We start from the raw sequence: 20675 nt of genomic DNA, 5'->3' as shown, positions 1-20675 counted from the left end.
CCTAGGCGCAATTTAGAGTGTCCAGTTGATGTCGCATGTTTTTGGGATGTGGGAGGAAACCGGAGTGCCCGGAGAAAACCCACGCAGGCACGGGGAAAACATGCAAACTCCACACAGCCGGGCCCGGGATCAAATCCGGGTCCTCAGAACTGCCGCCGCAAATGTATTATTCACAAGAATTCTGATCATGATTAGTGACACAGTGATAATTGAAATGCCTTTTATTTAATACACAAGTGCAAACACATACAATCACGCAATTATTTTTTTTTTTTCAAATACATTTTATATACTGTACGTCTGATGTGGCAAATACTTGCCTCATCAACAACAACAAAAATGCACATTTTGTTTTCTACACAAGCAGTTCATTGTGGACAGAACTTTCAGAAAACTGCACCTTTTTCCCCTGTAAAACAAATGGACACAAAAAGATTCATGTGACTCCAAGGCTGGATTTACACTGTGCCCAAATATGATTTATCTTTTTTTAAAGGGGCCAACAATTGTAAATGTTACACTTGTTCAATGTTGCTTGTTTTTGTGCTCAAGCCAAAGCCCTGTCTAATAGAAAAGTAGTCCTTTGGTGCCATCATGTGGCAATACGCAGTTATAAACTTCTTTCTTTTCTTTTTATGGGGTGAGGGGGTTGTTCCAACACTGTCCAGTAAATCCAGCCTTAAACAACAACCAGTAAAATAAGATGACATTCAATATCGAGGTTTCATCAATATACAGCGGTAAAGACAAACAGCGATTCAAGGTTAAGAATTCGTGGTCATGAGGCTCAAGAAGGCACACGCTGTACTTTTCATTTGCTGGTTTTACACGGGTATTCGTTACCTAGAAGGGTTTTTCATACCAATATTGACTATAATTGTGACTACAACTGCACTAGTGTATGTTAGTGAAGTTTTTTGAAGTCGAACAGTACAAAGCAAGACTGTCAGAGGCAGCATCAGAATACATCAGTCACACATCAGTCATACATCCGTCATATCTGCAGTGACCATCTGAAGAAGGTGATTATTGTCACACTCGGCAGCAGTTTGGCGAGGCAACGGAGCAAAAAGTCTTTGCGTGATACGCAGGATCAAGGGTTCTTAAACTGGTGTCCAGGGACCTGCGGGGTTCTACGAGCAGTCGCTTGTGGTCCGCAAGTTAAATTTGGAATAGGTTGTGACTCATGTTTAAAAACAAAAAGAAGTGCATATGCACTGTGCCCGTTAAGCAAATATTAAACCAAATACGTTAAAGTTTGGGTGAATTAAAAGCGCTGATATGATTGTGCCATTCCACATAGATCGAAAGTATTTTTTCAAAAAGATAGTCCCAGTCCTATTATTTATTTATTTATTTTTAGACAAAAATTTTTTTAATTTTAGACGAAATATTGACATCCTTTCCGGAATAAATGGCAAAAATTACGAGAATAAAATAAATGTCTGTATTTTTAAATTCAGTTAAAATATTTGCTTTTGTTGAACTTTGAATTTGTCGTAATCTCAAATAAAGAAATTGACATTTAAACAGATTTTTAAAAAATTTACAGTGAACATTCACACTTCAGTGTTCTTGATTTTGTCAGAATTTTTTGGGGGGTGGGGTGGGGAGTAATTAACTCTCACCAATTTGCTATTTTTGTAGCTAAAGTCATTTCCATATAAAAAGATTGCTTGGGCACTACATAGTGGCATCGTCGTGCCACACACTGAGGGGAGAAACTTCATTTAGCCAAGCCATATTTTTGTCTGATCTAGAAAGTGTGGTCCTTGGACCCAAAAAGTTTGAGAACCCCCGGCACTGGATCACTGTTGCAGATGAATTTGAAAGTCATGGTCCCATCTTAACAGCTGACTTCATACATGTCAGAGTCGGGCTTGTTGCGAATCTCCGAGCACGGCCGACACGCGGGACAGGCCGCGAACTCGGGGCAGGTTCTGCATCGCGGTCTCTTGAAGCTGAACACGAGGGCGCCCCCTCCCAGTACCTGTAAGCACGAACCCAACCATCCAAAGTAGAGCGAGCCAGCTGGGCGCAAGCTGAGCTGAGGGAACCTGGCACTGTTCAGGTTTTTCTGGAGGTTCTCTGTCCCCAGCCTGTGCAGGTTGTGGGTGTACACCACCAGCGCAGTCATGCTGAGCACCCCAGCCACCACCACCAGGAGCCCCCCGGTCGCTGCCACCCCTCGAAGCGGGAGATCCGTCCAACAGCGGACCCCGATGCAGGAGAGGAGGATGCCGGTTCCGCACAGGAACAAGGACGTCAGGACCAAACCCTGCCCCAGGCGGACCCGGCGGTCTCGCTGATAAGGACCCGCCACTGGCCAGCACTGCTTTAGCTCGGAGTGCTCCAACTGCAGACAACTCTCCCATAACCCATCTGAGCGGACCAGCAGCAGACTGTCCGTGGTTGCCGGGCGGACTCCGGGACCGTGGCTTTTCACCACAGTCCTGAGGAGAACAGAGCCAGGCCCGGCCAAGTCTAGACGCGTGTGGCCCTCTCTCCACTGGGGGGTGATGGCCGCGGTGAAGAGCAGCACCAGACCCAAGGGGGCGAAGACGATCCCCATCACCATGGTCGCCGGAGTCTGCATTACACTGATTCCTCCACCGGTCTGGATTTGGCTTTCAGGCGCTTAGAGCTCTCCCGGAGCGATCCGATGTGGCGGGACACTGAAGAAACATCTGCTGCGGGAGGAAAGCAGCTTTCATCAGTATACCGTTTCAAAATGGAATTGTACATCAAACGTGAAGATAACAAAAAAAGCATTCTTTTCATAGTTTCAGTCGTTCTGGTTGTAGTGTGCTGTGATAACCTCGACGCAGCACGCTAAACACAAACAGATTCCCCATTCAAAGTCTTAAGAGAAACTGCAGCCAATGAGAATAGTCAGTGAACCATCTTATTTTTTTTACTTTAATCTATTTGAGTTTTTTTTTTTTTATATGAAGTACCAACACCCATCCATTTCCGAGCCGCTTTTCCTCACAAAGGTCACGGGAATGCCGAAGCCAATCCCAGCGGTCATCGTAAATTTTGACTTCAATGGTGAAATCCAACCTAAGTCAAAATTTGAGTTAAGTCACGAGTGTGGGAATGGATCTAAGTTGTAGATCTAGGACTTCCTGTCGTGTGACGAAACAGATTTTAGCCCAGATTGTTAATAAAAATGGAGAAAAGTAGTGGCCCTAATGAAGAGCCCTGGGCCACCCCCATCTTTGTGATCACAAGCTCTCAAACAGGCCGGCATGGTAACACATGCACTTATGTCAGTGACAAAAGAAAAGAGATGAACCAGAGTCGATAGCCCAATAGCGCGTAATTATACTTTAGATGGAAAAAGATGACACGCTGTGGCGACCCCTAACGGGACAAGCCGAAAGAAAAAGAATACTCAAGTCTGGGAATTGAAGTCTATTCATCCCCTCCGGATGACGCCGCTCCTCCTATAGAGGAGGTATGTTTTACTTTAATTTATCGTATTTTAGTTTTTTCATATATGAAGTACCAACATCCATCCATTTCTGAGCCGCTTTTCCTCACGAGGGTCACGGGAATGCCGAAGCCAATCCAAGCGGTCATTGTAAATTTTGACTTTAATGGTGAAAAATGGCGACGTTCGAGTTAACTCACGACTGTGGGAACGGATCTCAGGCGTAGACCGAGGACTTCCTGTAGCGTGACGGAACAGATTTTTGCCCAGATCGTTAATAAAAACGGAGAAAAGTAGTGGCCCCAGGGAAGACCCCTGGGGCACGCCCATGTTTGTGATCACACACTCTTAAACAGGCTGCCATGGTAACACATGCAGTTATTTATGTCAGTGACAAAAGAAAAGAGATGAACCCGAGTCGATAGCGCGTAATTATATCTATTCATCACCTCCGGACGCCGCCGCTCCTCTTGAAGAGCCGATGAGTCTTCATGCCAATCTGAGGGGGGGAGAGTACAATGAAAAACCGCGACACAGGTGCCGAAATCGACGCGCGCAGGTTCGCCTTCGCTGTCAGTTTCTGTTGCTAGGAAACAGTCATCTTGCCGCTCAGATGCAGCTCTTGTTTGGTTTTGTTTGTTTTTTTTTTTTTTTAATCACAAAAGTTCTTTAGTCTTATTTCTATGTGCTGCCTGATTGTACGTCCGTGATGCATTCGGGTACCAGCGGGCGCTCGGGGACGGCGTTACGGTGTTCCACTTGCGTTGTATGTCACAAGATCTTGATTAAAGGTTAAACAATTAAGGCTTAGTCAGGGACCGATAATGGCCACCGCGCAAGTTTGATGCAAGTCTCGCGGAAGTGACGAGTGCTCAAATAACGAGACGTAAACGTTTTGCGCTTTGCGGCTGACGTCCTTTTCCCCGACAATTGACGCGGCGTAACGACCTTGGTGATGCTCCTCGTCCACTTGAGTAATAACAACGGCGGGGCCCGCCCCTGAATGCAGAGCGAGTCCGACCGCGGGACGTGAGACAAAGCGGAGACGTGACGTGACTCATCGCCGCGGAGCTGTGACGTGAGGTCATTGTTCATTTTCATTTTTTTGATTTTTGTTTTCATTTTACACAATAGGAGTAAAACAGCGATAGTAACAAAAAGCAACATGAGGAAGAAACTGGGTTTTTATTTATGTATCTTACTGGCAGGACAAATGAGGATGATAGGAATGCTGAAGAAGTCCGATTGGGCTGTTGATATGGAAACGAGAAACATTAAGAGGTTATAATGCGACAAACCTTTATTGGAATATTTATTTTAATTGTGCCATTGTCAGACGGCTGGAGTGCATTCAGGCTTTCTTTATAAGCTCTGATGAGGTCAAATTGCATCCAGTATATAAAATGAAAATTGACTTTTAAACTTTTTTTTTATAATTTAGCGTAAGATACTTATACTTAACATGATTAGCGGTACGGTGGATCAGCTGGTAAAGCGTTGGCCTCACAATGATCAATTATTCAATTATTATTAATCAATTATTAGCTTTCTATGACTAAAATATAGATGAACGGGTTCTGAAGTGCTGGGTTCAAGCCTGGACCCGCCTGTGTGGAGTTTGCATGTTCTCCCCGTGCCTGTGTGGGTTTTCTTCGGGTACTCCGGTTTCCAAAAACATCTAAATTGCCCCTAGGTGTGATTGTGAGTGCGTCTGTTTGTCTCCATATGCCCTGCGATTGGCTGGCGACCAGTTCAGGGTGTCCCCCGTCTCCTGCCCGTTGATAACTGGGATACGCTCCAGCACTCCCCGCGAATTTGTGAGGATAAGCGGCAAAAGAAAATGTATGGATTGATTAATTGGAGATTCTAAATTGTCCCAAGGTGTGATTGCGAGTGCGGCTGTTTCTCTCGATGTGCCCTGCGACTGGCTGGGGACCAGTTCAGGGTGTACCCTGCCTCCTGCCTGTTGACGACTGGGATAGGCTCCAGCGCTCCCTGCGACCCTTGTGAGGATAAGCGGCTAAGTAAATGGATGGATGGATGGATGGATTAGTCTATCAAAATTAGAGCAAATAAACATCTAAAATAATAGAAATATAAAAGTGCAAGTTAAAAGGGAAATGAACACAAAGAGTTAAATGAACAAAAAAAAATGACTGAAAATGTAACTAGAAAATCATAGGCAATGACCATAATGATAAGGTAATATATATATATATATATATATATATATATATATATAATATATATATATATATATATATATGTATGTATGGGTATAAAACATGTGAAAAATAAAAATACAAAACATGTAAAAAATAAAAATACAATACATGAAAATAAATTAGATAAATTACCAAATAAAATAAATCCTCAATGTGAATGTTAAAAAAGATGTTGCTACTACTACTACTACTATTATTACCCACATTACTACTCCTAATGACAATAATAATAATAATAATAGTAAGAATAATAATGCAGAAATACCCTGTTTGACGGGTGTGAGTGTGTGTGAGTGCTCACCTCGGAAACATTCAAACAGAATCCAATATTCCCCAGAGTGGAATATTTCCATCAGCACATACCTGCGGTGTGAGGACAACGTGAACTGTATCTTATGTAGGGTGTGTGTGTGTGTGTGTGTGTGTGTGTGTGTGTGGTGTGTGTGTGTGCGTGCGTGCGTGCGCCTGTGTGTGTAATTGCAAATGTTCTTTTGGGCGATGACATGATGGGAAGTTGGCAGGAGGGAATTAAAAGTCACCGACACGTAATGCACACAAGTGTCACCTCCGCTCAGCATGAAGCGACGCGCTGTGGTTTTTCCGCGATATGTGACACCACTTATTGTACGTTTGCCACGCGGTGACGGTTCTCATACACACAAGATGAAGTATATCTGCCTTTATGTTTGGTGGATGTATTATTAAAAAAAACACACACACACACACAACAACGCGTTGCTATATAGTACAGATGAAATATTCTATAATATATATTCTAAAACCTAAAGGAGTGATTTTAGGACGGCATGATGGTCAAGTGGTTAACACATCTGCCTCACACTTCTGAGGATCCAGGTTCAAATCTTGGCACAACTGTGTAGCGTTTGCATGTTTTCCCTGTGCATGCGTGGCTTTTCTCCGGGCACTCCGGTTTCCTCCCAGGACCCCAAAACATGCACAGTAGATTCATTTTAATTAGATTCATCCGACTTTAAGTTGCTCATAGGTGTTGAGGTGAGTGCGAATGGTTGTTTGTTTCTATGTGCCCTGTCATTGGGTGACAACCAGCTCAGGGTGTAGCCTGCCTCTCGCCCAAAGATAGCTGCGATAGGCTCCAGCAATCCCCCAACCCTAGTGAGCATAAGCAGCACAGAAAATGGATGGAGCTTTTTTGTTAGAAAAGTAAAAAAAAAAAAACAAAATATTACAATAAAAAAATATGCTGTGTCAGATTTACAGTAAATAGATTGCATTAACTAAAAAAAAACCCATCAATTATCTGAGCTGCTTATCCTCACAGGGGTTGCAGGACCCTATCCCAGCTAGAGGTATTTTGTTAGAAAAGTTAAAAAAATAAAATATTACAATGACATAAATAAATATGCTGTATCAGATTTACAGTTAAATAGATTGCATTAACTAAAAAAAATCCATCAGTTATCTGAGCTGCTTATCCTCACAGGGGTCGCAGGACCCTATCCCAGCTAGTTATTTTGTTAGAAAAGTTAAAAAAATAAACTATTACAATAAAATAAATAGATATGCTGTATCAGATTTACAGTAAATACATTGCATTAACTAAAAAAAAAAAAAACATCCATTCATTATTTGAGCCACTTATCCTCACAGGAGTCGCAGGACCCTATTCCAGCTAGAGGTATTTTGTAAGAAAAGTTTAAAAAATAAAATATTACAATAAAATAAATAAATATCCTGTATCAGATTTACAGTAACTACATTGCGTTAATTTAAAAAAAAAAAATCCATCCATTATCTGAGCCGCTTATCCTCACAAGGGTTGCCGGAGCCTATCCCAGCTATTTTTTGGCAGGAGGCTGGGAGGGTACACCTTGAAGTGGTAAACTAAGAAACTAATCGCAGGGCACACACAAACAAACAACAATTCACGCTCACATTCAGACCTACGGGCAATTTAGAGTCTTGTATCAACCTAGCACGCATGGTTTTGGGATGTGGGAGGAAATCGGAGTACCCAGAGAAAACCCACGCAGGCACAGGGCGAACATGGAAACTTCACACAGTCGGGCTGGGATTCAAACTCCGGTCCTCAGAAATGTGAGGCCAACGCTCTACATCTGCGGCACCGTGCCGTCACATGAATAAATATTAAATGTAACTTATGTTAAAAATGTAGAATTGAGAGACAGATAAAAATAATAACGGATTTTGTTCACGGTATTTATGTAAAATAGAATGTTACCTGGTGCAGAGAATTAAAAATACAATGTAACTGCAGTAAAACAAACACAAGTGAAAGCCAAAAATAACGCGAGGACCGCTTCTCGAACATCATCTGCACCGGCGGGGAATCAAACAGCCGCACACGCTTAACAGAGTGGTACTGATGCAGCGGATGGAGGGGGAAAAAAAAAAAAAAAAGATGGTGTACGCCGAATAGTGCAACATTAGAGAGGCTTGTGATGAATGGAAATGAACACATTATGTGCTATTTTTAACCCAAACACACGCACTCCTCCTCACACGTGCTGGGAATGGGATCTCTCCTTTCTCTCGTTCTCTCTTTCCATCTCTCCCATCCACAACGCAGACGCGACAATCACTTACCGTTTGGTCAGAAATCAGGAGAGCAAACGCGGCGCGGATGCCGCAAGCGTCTCGTCGTTATTCATCCGCGTCTGCCTCCCCTCCGAGCTCGTGTTTGCGTCTATCCTCGCGTCCTTTCCTCTCCTCTCCTCCCTTCCTCCCTTCTTTCCTCCCGCCCGTCTGCTTCTCTGTCTCACCTTCTGCTCAGCGCGCGCGTTTCTGCGTCGCATCGAGCCGTCTGCCTTCCTGTGCCAGTGTAACCAGATAGGGAAAGAACAACAAGCCACTTTTCTCTCTCCTTTGCCCACTATAGCGCTGCAAAGTACAAGTACTTGAGTATTTCTTTTACTTTTAGTCCCTACATCTGGAAACATCTGCGCTCCTTACTTTTGTCAACAAAGGTTTGCTTTTCGACACCCGGCGGAAAGAGAGGGAGGAAAATCTATTTTAAGTAATTGATTGAGATCTCGGGGTATCGTAAAGTCGACATTATTTATGTCTCACGGCTGACTGAAACCCCCATTTGAGAGAAAGAGAGAGAGAGAGAGAATGAAAGAAGTCTTCAGGGAGGTGGGGGGGGATATTGGAGAAGCGGCAGTAAAACAGGCCAAAATCCAAATGTCAGGTGGTAAAACTGACCCAGACAGAACCCTATGAAACCAAAGTCTGAGGTTAATTTTTTTTTTTTTTTTTTTTTTTTTTACATTAAGCGAGGTGGAAAAAGTGGAAAAGCAGTGACAGGAACTATCACACCCATGATGCAACAGATTCAGAGAAGCGAGATATTCCCCATCCAGTGCCTTCTTTAACGTTATTTGGAACCGTTTTGGATGTGGCGGCACTGGAAAGCGTTGGCTTCAGACTTCTGAGGACCCGGGTTCAATCCCGGACCCGCCGGTGTGGAGTTTGCGTGTTCTCCCCGTGCCTGTGTGGGTTTTGTCCGGGCACTCCGGTTTCCTCCCACATCCCGAAAACACGCAACCTTAGTTGGACACTCTAAATTGCCCCTAGGTGTGATTGTGAGTGCGGCTTATTGGGTGGCAACTGGTTCAGGGTGTACCCCGCCTCCTGCCCGTTGACAGCTGCGATAGGTTCCAGCACTCCCCGCGACCCTTGTGGGGATAAGCGGTGAAGAAAATGGATGGATGGACGGAAATTATCTGGATACAAGCAGCCGAAATGAGTTTCCTCCGCAGGGTGTCCGGGCACTCCCTTAGAGAGAGGCTGAGAAGCTCGGTAATCCGGGAGGGGCTCGGTGTCGAGCCGCTGCTCCTCCGCATTGAGAGGCGCCAGATGAGGTGGCTGGGGCATCTGATTGGGATGCCTCCCGGACGCCTCCCTGGTGAGGTGTTCCGGGTATGTCCCACCGGAAAGAGACCCCGGGGACGACCCAGGACACGCCGGAGAGACCGTGTCTCTCGGCTGGCTTGGGAACGCCTCGGGATCCCTCCGGAAGAAGTGGCTGGGGAAAGGGAAGTCCAAAGCTACTTCACCCGCGACCTGACCCGGAAAAGCGGTAGATAATGGATGGATGGAAATGATCTATATGTCTAATGAAAAAAGATTGTGTCTACTTTTGCCACTTCAATACCCAACGTTAACAATTTGAAATGTAACAAACAACAGCAAAACACACAGGTGTCTCATACACTTCTTTATTTTCTTATAAAAAAAAAAGACTAATTCATCATCATCATCATAATCCATTAGCCATTTGCGTATGCATGATGAAACATTACGGGGTACATACATGTTCGCTTTGAAATGATGCGTAACATACGAGGAAGCACTAAAATCTCTCACACACACATGCAAAAACACACACTTACACACACGCACACAACAGCCAAACAGGAAATGTCCACAGTTTCGGGGCTAAATGATGACCAATACTAACTCTGCGTGTGGTTTGACGGAGGGAAATGTGTGACGTTTGCTTGGGAACTCGTTAGCGCCGACGCTACATGGAAGCCTGCGAGAAGGCGGCGGTACGAAACGTTATCGGTAGGCCTTTTTGTGTGACGTATTCAAAGAAAAATAACAACGCCCCTTCGGAGACGGGTAGGTCGAAAAAGAACGACCGTAGCGAGCTGCTAACGCTATACGCCGGGGCACCCTTTTGAAAATCGTGTTACCGAGCGCCACATTTTTCTGAAATACACTGAATTGCAAAAATGGTCGTTTAGAAAACACTGTCATATCAAAATCTATATACAAACATATGTACAAGTATAAGATAATTGCTTAGACAAAAAGGGGATTGGGGGGGGCGATAGAGCATTATTTACATAATGGAAATATTTACGTCTGAAATTGAAAGGGTCAGCGCAGGTCAGTCCACAGCTGGCTGGCTTGTTTTGTTGTTCTTGTAGTTTTGGCATAGTGCTGTAGCGACGTAGCTGCGGTGGCGTCGTCATACTTCGATGAGGGTGACCTGGAACTGACCGCCGACCGCCTCCGAGATCTCGATGAGGAAAGCCGATTGGTTGGTGTAGTGTTCGATGATGATGTCGTCCATGTTGACGTAAATCCTGCAGGGGGAGGAGATAGACTTCGGTCGTCAGTCACGCAAAAGTCAAGAACGAGGCAACGCGTCTGTGTATGAGTCTCAGACATTTGAGGTCGACAAAAGTCAAATCAGAAGCAGGTGGACTTCTTCGAGGTTGTCGATAGCCAAAATGAAGTCAAGGTTGAATTCAAGGTTTTGCTCAATCTAGAAGAAGTTCGATTGCCATCCATTGAACATTCTGGGCAAGGAAACCGAGACAATTTTGAAGCACAGTTTTACAGTCGAAAAACCTGAACAAGATTTGTTCACGATCTTCCTCTTCACATTCGAAAGTCTGGAATCAGTTGAGTTGCATTCTCTTTAAATTTAATTAATGGCAACTCAACCTTTTGGTGTCGAACAACCTACAAGGAATCCAGTTCAGTTTTCTTCTCATCAGCGTCTTGGTTTCCAGCGGTCTAGAATCAATTCTCTTGCGTTCTAGATTTACTTTAATGCAAGCCAATTGGTATTTTTTTTTTTTTGTTTTCAACAAGCTGAAAGTAGTTTAATTGCCTTGGATTCAAGCAGTCTTTCACTCCAGGTTTACGGGTGGCTTAGGTTGCATTCAGTACAAACCGGTCCTAAGAAAGCGGGTCAGGCAATCGTGCTTGTTGGGCTCCTAGTCTGTAAAAATGCTCTCATTCTATCTCCGGCATCGGTATTGGGCTTGTAAATCACAGCTCTCCACCCTCCAAGCCCCGTCTCAACCGTCACCTGTGAGGCCTTCAAAGGCTATAATGAGTGAATTAGCGGCGCGCTCACGCGCAGCACCTGCATGCTCAGGGCTGATTGAAGACGAGGTGGGAGGGGAATTGCCGGGAGAATGCAACTCAACCTGTCGGCTCGGCTTCTGGCCCCCACGGTGACAAGCGGCGAGCAAAACAGAGGGAGACTGTCTGTCTTTTCTCAAATTTGAAATTTACGTAACTTTGCAGTCCCTCCGCGGCGCGATATTCTTTTTAACGGCGTGCGTGACAGCCGAGAGAGAATTTCAACAATGGAAAACCGCCTCCTTCGCAGGATAATGGAAAGACAATAATCAGTGTGACTCATCGTTAGGACTTTTGTAATATTTATATCCTTCCTTAGTCATATGGTTTTCTTTTTTTCCTGAAGGGGGGAGTTGCGATTAACACATTCCTTTAGGCCAAGCCAAACCGAGCAACCGACTGAGCCGGTCTGTCCGCTTCAGATTCCGCAAAGGAACTCATCGCAGAGTCCTTTAAGTCAAGGGAAAAAAACAAAACAAAACAAAACAAAAGGTTGCTCACCCTCGTTTGCATTTCTTGTAGATTTTCCCAATGGTGTCTTCTTGCATGCCGTACTTGTCTGAAATCTGAAGACGGAAGAAGTGAGGATGAGTTTGCGTCAGTGTCTTGACAAAAGCCAATCCTTTTTTTTTTGGTCTATCGGGAGATACTCACGGCTTCTCGTAGGCCGGACACCGTCGGCGTGTTGAGCATGAGCGCGTCGAAAACCTCCTCGGCTGCTCTCCTCACGTACAGCAGAACTTTTGGAAGGGGAAAAATGTCAGGCGTCGAGTCTCTCAGATGGCTCGATGAGCAGCAAAACAACAAAGTTTGTGGTTTTACCTTTCTGGGAATCGTCTCTGCGGACTTGTTTGCTGGGTGGAGAGCTGTTCTGCTCTCGGTCTGAGTACAACCTTTTCAGAGAAGTTCTGGACCAAAAAAAAACCAAAACAAAAACATGTTATACCAGTGATTCCCATATTGGGTGTGCACAGACAGACAAATAAACAAAGATTACCCAAAAATCTAGCTGCCTGTCATCGATCAGGTGTTTCCTTTTAAATCACATTGCTGAATTTTTCGTCACGTTTGCTTAGATTAAACATTTATCGGCTAAACATTGTGTTTGCGGGGGTGCGCCAACCCTGTAACTTCTTAAACTGTTTTGCGGTTCCTCGCTAAGGCTGAAAAATCTCTGATTGGAAAAGTGCTATGAAAGGATTTGATCGGGGTGTGCCAACTTTACAGGAAATATTGAACGAGGTGTGCCGCGTTATCTGTCTGGGAATCGCTTCTTTCGACATTCTGATTCACAATTGATACACTGATAATTGCTTTAAACTGATAAGAGTTCTCGAAGAAATAACTCCAAATGAGTTTTGAGGAACTGGACCAAGTGTGTTTGAAAATTGAAGTGGGGTAGAAACACCGCTTAAAAAGTTTGGGAAATGTTGGTAAGATTTCTGATTGGAAACAGCTATGAATGGGCCGGGTCTTAAAAACATTGGGCACAGCTCCTTGAGACTGTTAGATGACAAGAAAAGGCCTTCAAGGGGTTACACCAAATATGTCTGAGTATTGAAGGGGTTGCATAACTCGTTTGGTTTCTTGGAACGGATCACTTTCTAATTGGAAATTGCTACAAAACGGGCTTTGTGGCTAAATTGAAGTGGGTGGATCAAAAAGTTATGGAACAGCTGCGACTACATACAGACTGAACACAGTTCTGGTTGTAATTTGCTGTAACCGTAACAGGCTTTGACTGGGTGTGCCAAGTCTATCAGTTCAACGTGTTTGGGGATGGCTGCTTTTGATGGATGCGTTTCAGAATGAGCTTTTGAAACCCTGCCGGGATGGTGGAGCGGGTGTGCGGATTAAAAACTTTGGGAATGGCTTCACACTGGATTTCTGATCGGAAATGACGACGAATGGTGCTTTGCGGCTATTTGTCGAGACGTTGAGGAGTTACGCCGCTCGACGAGGTTACACCGATACATTTCTGACTGTAAATTGCAACATTTAGGGAAGAGTTGTTTTCCACGCTTACCTTTCGTTGTCATCTATAGGCGTGGCCTGCAGAAGTAGGACAAAGATCTGATCAGACTGCTGATAAAGACATTGCTCCATGCCCACCTCCTTCTTTTCTAATGTGCTCACAAAAGAATGTTGTCACTTCAAGACTGTTTTTCGCTCAGTAAAGAAACAAAGACTAGAGACCACGCACTGATTTGGCTGAAGATGATGCGACTGCTGCGTTAACCTCAGTGGAAAACTGCCAACGTGTCACAAGTCCTACACCCGCTACCTTATATAATGCATAAAGTACACAGTGTGGGAACGGCTGCTTGTCTGAACAGCGCCGTTGTGTGTGAGAAATGAGAAGAGGGTGGCGCACGGGTCTTGCGAGGTGCTGCTCTGCCAAGCTCGGAGGCCCCCATCGGTTTGCGCTCAGTTTCGGCTCCAATTAGCTCACCTCACTTGCGCTATCCCCTCCCTTTTCCCACACGGACTTTTCCCAGCGCATACTTTCCCACACTTTCCCCCTCCATTCCTGAGCTGTTGCCTTCAGGGATGAGTGACAGGCCGGGAATATGACTCACTCGCTGAAGAGCCTTCATTCATTTTTTCATTCATTCATAAGATGGGATAAGGAAGGAAGGCCTACCATGCGCTGTAAACTGGACAGATGTGCCTCTGGGATGAAGAGGACTGGCTGGGTGATGTGGTCATCCAAAGTCTGGAAGAACGTGCAGTCGCTCCCCATAGAGCTGCTCACTAAGGACTTGGCTGCAACAATAAAAAAAACAAATGATCATTTGTATGGTGAAGAAAAAAAATCCATCCTTGTCCTGGACTGATTTTCCTCATCAGGGGTGAGCCGGAGCCGATCCCAGTTGACTGCGGCTGAAAGGTGGGGTGCGCCCTGGACTGATCATCAACCAATCACAAGGCACATACAAAGAGAGACAACCATTTGCGCTCATATTCACACCCACGGAACCTAAAACCCACATGAGCACAGGGAGTAGTGTTTCAATCAGGCTTTTGCAACGCTCACCGTTAGCGTCATTGGTCGTCTTGCCCCTCCTCTTGGTCCTCTTCCTCTCCTCATCGCGCATCTTCCTCTCAGCCCCCTGAGGATGCGACAAATAACAAAAATAATGCAACAAAAACTAACGACAGTGCACAGCCCATAGTACCTTGATGTACAAGTTTTTCCCCCCCTTGCAATTTATTTCTATATCAAATCAGTTTTCTCTATGGAAATGAATTGAAATGGCATTAATACGTTCTCGCTTCCTTCAAAAACACCATTTTTTTTTAAATCAGGAAAATAGCACTGAATTGTATCAAAACCTAAACAAAAAATAATGTAAAAAAAGAACTGCTAACCTCTTATAATTGTAATGAATAGAAGTATTGTAATATTTGGTGTTGGAAATGTGCCTTCTAGTAAGTGACGTCAGGAACTGGAATCAGGTTTACTGGTGTTGGCATTTGTTCTCCTTTTGCGTTTGTGTATTTGTCTCATTCTATCAATGGCTGAAAATGCATCAACGATTGTGGATGATGCAAAAAAAAAACCCTCCAAAGTTGGGGTATTCATAATCATAAGCACAAGATATTTCTATTCACCACTATTCAATGCGCAGCATACCTTATCGCAGAAAATCTTGATTTGGCAGGCGGCTCTGTGTATGAGCTGATTGTTCCCAGAGCTGAAGTCATACGTGTCGATCTGCAGGTTGAGAGGCAGGCCCTTCACCCCTTTTTGCGACGAGAAGTCGGTGCTCAGCGAATTGATGCCGACAAACACCTGCGAGACGACGAAAAGATAATGTTGGTGTTTTTGCAGGATTATTATTATTATTTTTGTCTCATGGCGTCTTGCTCTCACCAGAGCATGGAGGACGTGATGACGGGTTCGAGGCCTTGTGGCCAATGATAACAATGCAAGAGGTCGGAGTGTATCAGATACTTTTGGTTGGTCAGTTGATGTATTTGTTTGTTTAATCTCTTTTACTTTCATTTGCATTCTTCCCTCCCAAGGTAGGAGTTAGGAGTCGAGATTACAAGTCGGAGTCAACTGAGGTTACGCTCGCATTTTTTGCTGGTGTTAATCAACACTTTTATCGGTATCCTTGGTACTTTTAGAGCTCGAGAATACAACTTAAACTTTGTGTCCCCGTCTCGGCTTCTCGATTCGTTTTTTCCACCCGCGGCCCCACCCCGTGCACCTTCGGGCCATAGAGAAATGAGAATTAGCATTTTGCGGCGATGACGGAGCCTCAGGGCCAAAACACATTTCTTGGATTCTCACCCTCCCTCCTCAGCCACTCCTACTCGCTTCATTTTTCCCCTCTAAATCTTTCACTTGTCGCCGCGGATTTCAATTCTTGTGTGCATTTAATTTTTTTTTTTTTTTTTACCTTGGCTTCTTCGTTGGGGTTCCAAATAAAGGAGAGCGCGTTGAAGGCCACCTCTTCAATGTTGCTAATGCCGGTAAACACTTCTTTGTAGTCCGCTGATAAAACGGCATGAAATAAGCGAGGTGAGGTTTCAGCGGAGCTCGACTTCGCATGAGGATTTGCGGCGTCAGCCTACCGATGTCGATGACCCTCTGCTTGACAGTGGGCTGGCGCGCGTGCCAGTGGTTCCAAAAGCGGAGCTGCATCTCTGGGGTCTTGTCGTTCTCGAACACGGCCATCACCACGGTCTGGTGTAGGGAGCAAAGAGTACAAAGAAAGACACGTGAGAGGAGAATTCAGTTTCTGGTGAATGGGAAATCATTTATCATTCCAAATCCTTCCTTTTTTTTTTTCCCCTATTGTCATCACTTATTTACCACGATCCCTCGCTAGATTGTGTATATTCTTTTCCTTGTACAGGCTTGACAAAGAAGAGATTGTCGCCTTGTGTTTAAAAAAAAAAAAAAAAAAACCCCACCACACCTTCCCTCGCGTTTTGTTGGTGTTGCTTTTGCGCACACGTCATCTCAAGATTCATGGAGTGGCATTAACTATAAATGTCACAGGATGTCCTGGCCGCGCGTGAGCATAGAATTAGTCACCAAGGAGCCGGTTCCTAAGGAGTGACGCTCATTTGGGAAGGGTTGCCACTTTGGAACTGTCGTCCATTTATGAAAACTGAAAAGATGCCCAACTACTTGAAACCAGGACTTTGTCTTCTTACCTTAACTTTGGTAGCAGTCATGCAGGCACTGCTGTCCACTCCCTGCAGGGTGATGGGGTAGAACTGGCCCTTATTCAGGTAGACCATGGGTAACTCGCTGGATTTATAAGGGGAAGCCGAGGGAGCGCCGAGGGAAAATTGGAACTCGCTCCTGTAAGTCTCAGGCGGAGAGCCGGTGTAGGAGTCCGAGTAGACCGGACTGGCGTGGTCCTCGGGGAAGGGATTTTTGTAGGTAAGAGTCTAAGGATCGCACAAAACAAATAAACATGTTAGAGAGTAAAAATTCCAGGTAAAAAGCTCTTTGGGAGATCACGGGCTGTACCACTGAGCCTGGGTCGGGGAAAGCGCTGCTCTCGGGCCACTTTTGGAGCAGAGAGTCGAAGATGATGTTGAGCTCCTGCTTGTCGCTGTCCGCCGCCACGCTGGTCAGAGTGGCGTAGGTGTCAGCGTTGGGGGGCAGGGAGACGGGCAACGAGGGGTTCTGCTTGGATCCCAAGACCTCCAGGGAGTAGGTGGCGGGAACGCTCTCAGAGAGGATCTTCATGACGCTGGCGGATGTTTCCAGTGAGCCCAGGTCATTGGCTGGAGTCCTGCGGGTGAAGAGAAACCGCAGTTTGGTTGGATCAGGACTACAACGAGTTGCACGCAAACTAGCACTTCATCTGTCTCGCATCTCTGAAGACGCACAGCTAACCGCAACGAGCTGCGAGTCACTATTTGTACTGTTTGCATCTTAATCCAGCCCTTGTTTGAGTTTCTCTGTGGGATGTTTGACATGTTGCAGGGGAACACCGCAGACACCAGGGTAAGGTACTCATTTGGGACACAAAGAGGGACAGCTATTGTCTGCCCAAGTGTTGTGCAACTCCTTCAGCGAGGCAGAAGTTGATAATAGATTTGATTCGGGACCATGTTTCACCTCTTTCCCCGCTTCATCCCATTTTCCTCATTTCATTTAATGAGCTTTTTACCTCTCTGTTGGTTTGCAGAGGCTACTGTTCCGCCCGCAGGAGGCGGCAACCTTTTGCTCCTTCTGGCTCTGGAGGAATGAAATGACAAGAATCTTGAATATTAAGCTCATGTTTAAAAGCTTGAAATAATAGTATTTGTCTTGAGTCGCAATGATTTTTATTTCATTTTATTTTTTTACCTTGCACTGTTCGTAAAGCATCGTTATGGCTGCCAGGTCGTCCCCTGGGTGGAGTCTGGGTTTGGCCAAGTTCTCTTCAGGCATGGGGCTGTCCAGGTACGACCAGGGGTCCATGGTGTAATTTGGGTTGTAGCAGTTGTAGTTGAAGTTCTCGCTCTGAAAGACCACTCCCAGAGTCCTGAGGATAAGGACACAAAGTTTGACAGAGTGGGCACTAGAGCAGTACCTGAGACTCGGGGCGACGCACATTCTCGGCCCTGAGCTGTGAAAGGTTTCGATTGCAAAACCGCGGCGCTGAGTAACATCCTCCAGCGCAAGTGTCTCAAAAGCCACAGGACCACCCACTGACAACCCCCCTTCCCACCCCGTCGACAAAATACCCACACATCTTGTACTTTGCGGTTTTCCAGTGAAAGCAAAACAAAGCCCATTCTTCAATCCTGTACAAACAGTCTTTATTTGTGGAGCTCTTTAAAGAGATGCTTGCGGTTTTCAACCGCGGCCAAACCGAATCTCGGGATTTAGAGGATTGGATTTGTTTGAAGAGGCCGAGTGCGACGTCAGATAAATATCCCGGCGGCCGCCGACTTAATGAAGCCCCCCACCCCCACCCCCCTTGAAGGTTTACCCTGGATAAACAGCTCATCAAGCGTGTCGACAGCAGGAAAAGACCAACAACGTTTACCGCCGTGAAGGACTCGGACGCGCGTGGAATACTGCACGGCTTGTCGGCATCGCGTCAGAGGTCGGTCGCGCTTCCAGGAGGTGCACCTGTCTTTAACTCGCAAACCTCAAAACCGCCATTAACCCGGCGCGAACACCTCCACGGACAGTTAGGGTGGGAGGCTGCGGTAGAGAGGGGGCTTCTAGGGTTTCCCCCATTATGTAATTCAATGCATCACATGCAGCCGTTGCCCGGTGTCTCCATCCAACACCTCGAGAGGAGATTCTCATTTCCCGTTCTTCTTTTGTGCTCTGTGGCCTCTAGGTTAGTGAGACAAGCTCAGACCCAACAATCCCATAATATCCATATCGGTTTTCCCGGCAAAAGCGCCGCTCTTTTAAATCGAGCATCTTTCACATGGGGGTCTCGTTGCAGATACAGGAAGGGGAGGGGGCCACGGAATCCAAAACGTACTACCCACCATCCTTTGAACCACGGCGGATAAAAACTAAAGAAAATACAGGTGCAGAACTTACTCAGTCTCTTTGGTCATGTCTCCAGTCCAATTGAGCTGGAATAGGTCCCTTTAAATGATTTGCGATTGTCTTTACGGGTGACGGGAGTCCCGAGTGACACGTCGGCGGCTCGAGTGTTCTGATTGCCTCCCGACGCGGCCCCCGGGTTTCATTTATGCGAGCGTCCGACTTCCCCCGCTCCCCTCGCATTGGCTGACACGCCTCGAACAGGTGTCTGATAGGACAGGTGTAGGATCCCGGGCGGCCCCGCCCCGCGGCTTCAACCGGCCCAGAAAGAGAGCGCGAGAAAGAGAGAAACCGCCTCTGCGTTTGCATGTGCGCGCTCGGCGCTTTGCAAGACAATCCGCGGCAAGGAGTTCCGAATGTCCTCGACGGCGCCACATAAAAGAGCGAGATTGCGGGGGGGGGCTGCAACTTTGGCTTTAAAATGTTAATCCATTTCCAGTTTCATTCACCGGTTTTGGTGCATTTTATTTCATAACCAGTGCAATTCTACACTATAGAAAAAGTTTCATAAATCCTCTTTTTTTTTAAAATCAGCATTTCTTGTCATATATATTGCATTGCAACTGTGCAGCCAATGTTATTTAATTTAGAAAATGCAGTTTTATACATTTTTTTAACCGTTGATCCAAAACAAAATGAGAAAAAAAATGTTCTGCTTTATTTAATGATTTTTGAATTGATTTGTGAATGTTGCCGTGTTGCAGAAAAACGTACTGGTCTCTTGCATACGTGTGTATTTTAAAGTATTTTCAATATATCCTTGACTGTGTTGCAGGATCCATTTTCCATATAAATAACAATAAATCATTTTTCACGTGTACCTTCACGTTTGAATTGAAAGAAAGCACAATTTTATACACTTCATGGTGCTGCATTAATTAATAATATTTAATGGTTTCCTCTGTACAAAGAGCTTTCAAGTGATTTCAATATTTTTTTTTTACATTTGTATCCATGCACCGGGCTTTACGTTAGAATTGTTGTATGGATTTGAAAACCGTGCAGGAATAATATCGCGAAAGAAACACATGGATAAATAAATAATAATACCTAATTGAGTCTTTAAATGCACAGTGATGCAGCCACTTACAGTAATAATGTAGAGAAACTATTGGTTTATACATTTTAATTAATTTATTAATTAACAAATGTGCAAAAAGTATTATTTAGAAATATAGTTAAAATGCAAAACGTATAAAATGTACATAATGCACCATTTTTGAATTTTGTCCTGAGTACATATGCAGAGAAAAAAATAAATATAAATAACATATATTAACAATCATATATTTCAATGTTCTGTGTGTAATTGTTTTCAAAATTGCACGCAGAAAATGTAATACGGTATATTAATTACACCGTCGTCTCGGACAACCAGCATGATGAAACTTGGACCGTTGTATTAAATCACGCACAAACGTTGTGAGGTCTTCATGCCAACCAGGCATAACTTTATGACATCCGCCCACACACGCACACACACACACATGTAGACACAGAATCAGGTTGTAAAAGAAGGAAAACTCCTCCTTCCCCTCGCCAGGCACACCTTTCATTCCTCTTTCCAATATCGTCACACCACCGATGCAGAAACGACGCA

General features: G+C 44.9%; 2 protein-coding genes and 1 long non-coding RNA gene across 4 annotated transcripts; all 3 read right to left on the bottom strand.

Annotated features, from left to right (window-relative positions):
* Nucleotides 1–1614: 1614 nt before the first annotated feature.
* cldn23l (claudin 23-like) lies at nt 1615–2596 on the bottom strand. The gene has a single exon (XM_061844599.1). It carries the CDS (start codon nt 2594–2596, stop codon nt 1847–1849), a length of 750 nt encoding a protein of 249 aa, XP_061700583.1. The 3' UTR covers nt 1615–1846.
* Nucleotides 2597–2628: 32 nt separating this feature from the next.
* LOC133513801 (uncharacterized) lies at nt 2629–8409 on the bottom strand. The gene is made up of 3 exons (XR_009798612.1): nt 8248–8409; nt 3886–3935; nt 2629–2690 (listed from the first exon to the last, which is right to left on the bottom strand). It is a non-coding gene; the product is annotated as an uncharacterized LOC133513801 (long non-coding RNA).
* A 1464-nt stretch (nt 8410–9873) lies between these two features.
* grhl3 (grainyhead-like transcription factor 3) lies at nt 9874–19530 on the bottom strand. 2 transcript variants are annotated; one of them, XM_061844789.1, is made up of 15 exons: nt 19070–19530; nt 17870–18047; nt 17691–17758; nt 17042–17309; nt 16720–16959; nt 16132–16243; nt 15957–16051; nt 15185–15343; nt 14585–14660; nt 14192–14313; nt 13574–13599; nt 12370–12455; nt 12202–12287; nt 12049–12113; nt 9874–10757 (listed from the first exon to the last, which is right to left on the bottom strand). In XM_061844789.1, exons 1-15 carry the CDS (start codon nt 19084–19086, stop codon nt 10640–10642), a joined length of 1716 nt encoding a protein of 571 aa, XP_061700773.1. In that variant the 5' UTR covers nt 19087–19530; the 3' UTR covers nt 9874–10639. The 2 variants fall into 2 exon arrangements, with proteins under 2 accessions (XP_061700773.1, XP_061700772.1); XM_061844788.1 differs by lacking the exon at nt 19070–19530 and having other exon boundaries at nt 17870–18408.
* Between the last annotated feature and the right edge of the window lie 1145 nt (nt 19531–20675).

Source organism: Syngnathoides biaculeatus, chromosome 15 (assembly GCF_019802595.1).
Source record: "Syngnathoides biaculeatus isolate LvHL_M chromosome 15, ASM1980259v1, whole genome shotgun sequence".
Classification (NCBI taxonomy): Eukaryota; Metazoa; Chordata; class Actinopteri; order Syngnathiformes; family Syngnathidae; genus Syngnathoides; species Syngnathoides biaculeatus.
This window is presented reverse-complemented; position numbering and strand designations above follow the sequence as displayed.

Excerpts from the sequence above, each read along its gene's own strand:
- grhl3 (XM_061844788.1), bottom strand. The coding sequence starts at position 18,118 with ATGTGCGTCGCCCCGAGTCTCAGGTACTGCTCTAGTGCCCACTCTGTC. Across the intron at positions 14,661-15,184 it reads TCAAGATTTTCTGCGATAAG|GGGGCTGAGAGGAAGATGCG; the intron begins GTATGCTGCGCA and ends TCGCATCCTCAG. Across the intron at positions 12,114-12,201 it reads TGTCCGGCCTACGAGAAGCC|ATTTCAGACAAGTACGGCAT; the intron begins GTGAGTATCTCC and ends TTCCGTCTTCAG.
- cldn23l (XM_061844599.1), bottom strand. The coding sequence starts at position 2,596 with ATGCAGACTCCGGCGACCATGGTGATGGGGATCGTCTTCGCCCCCTTG.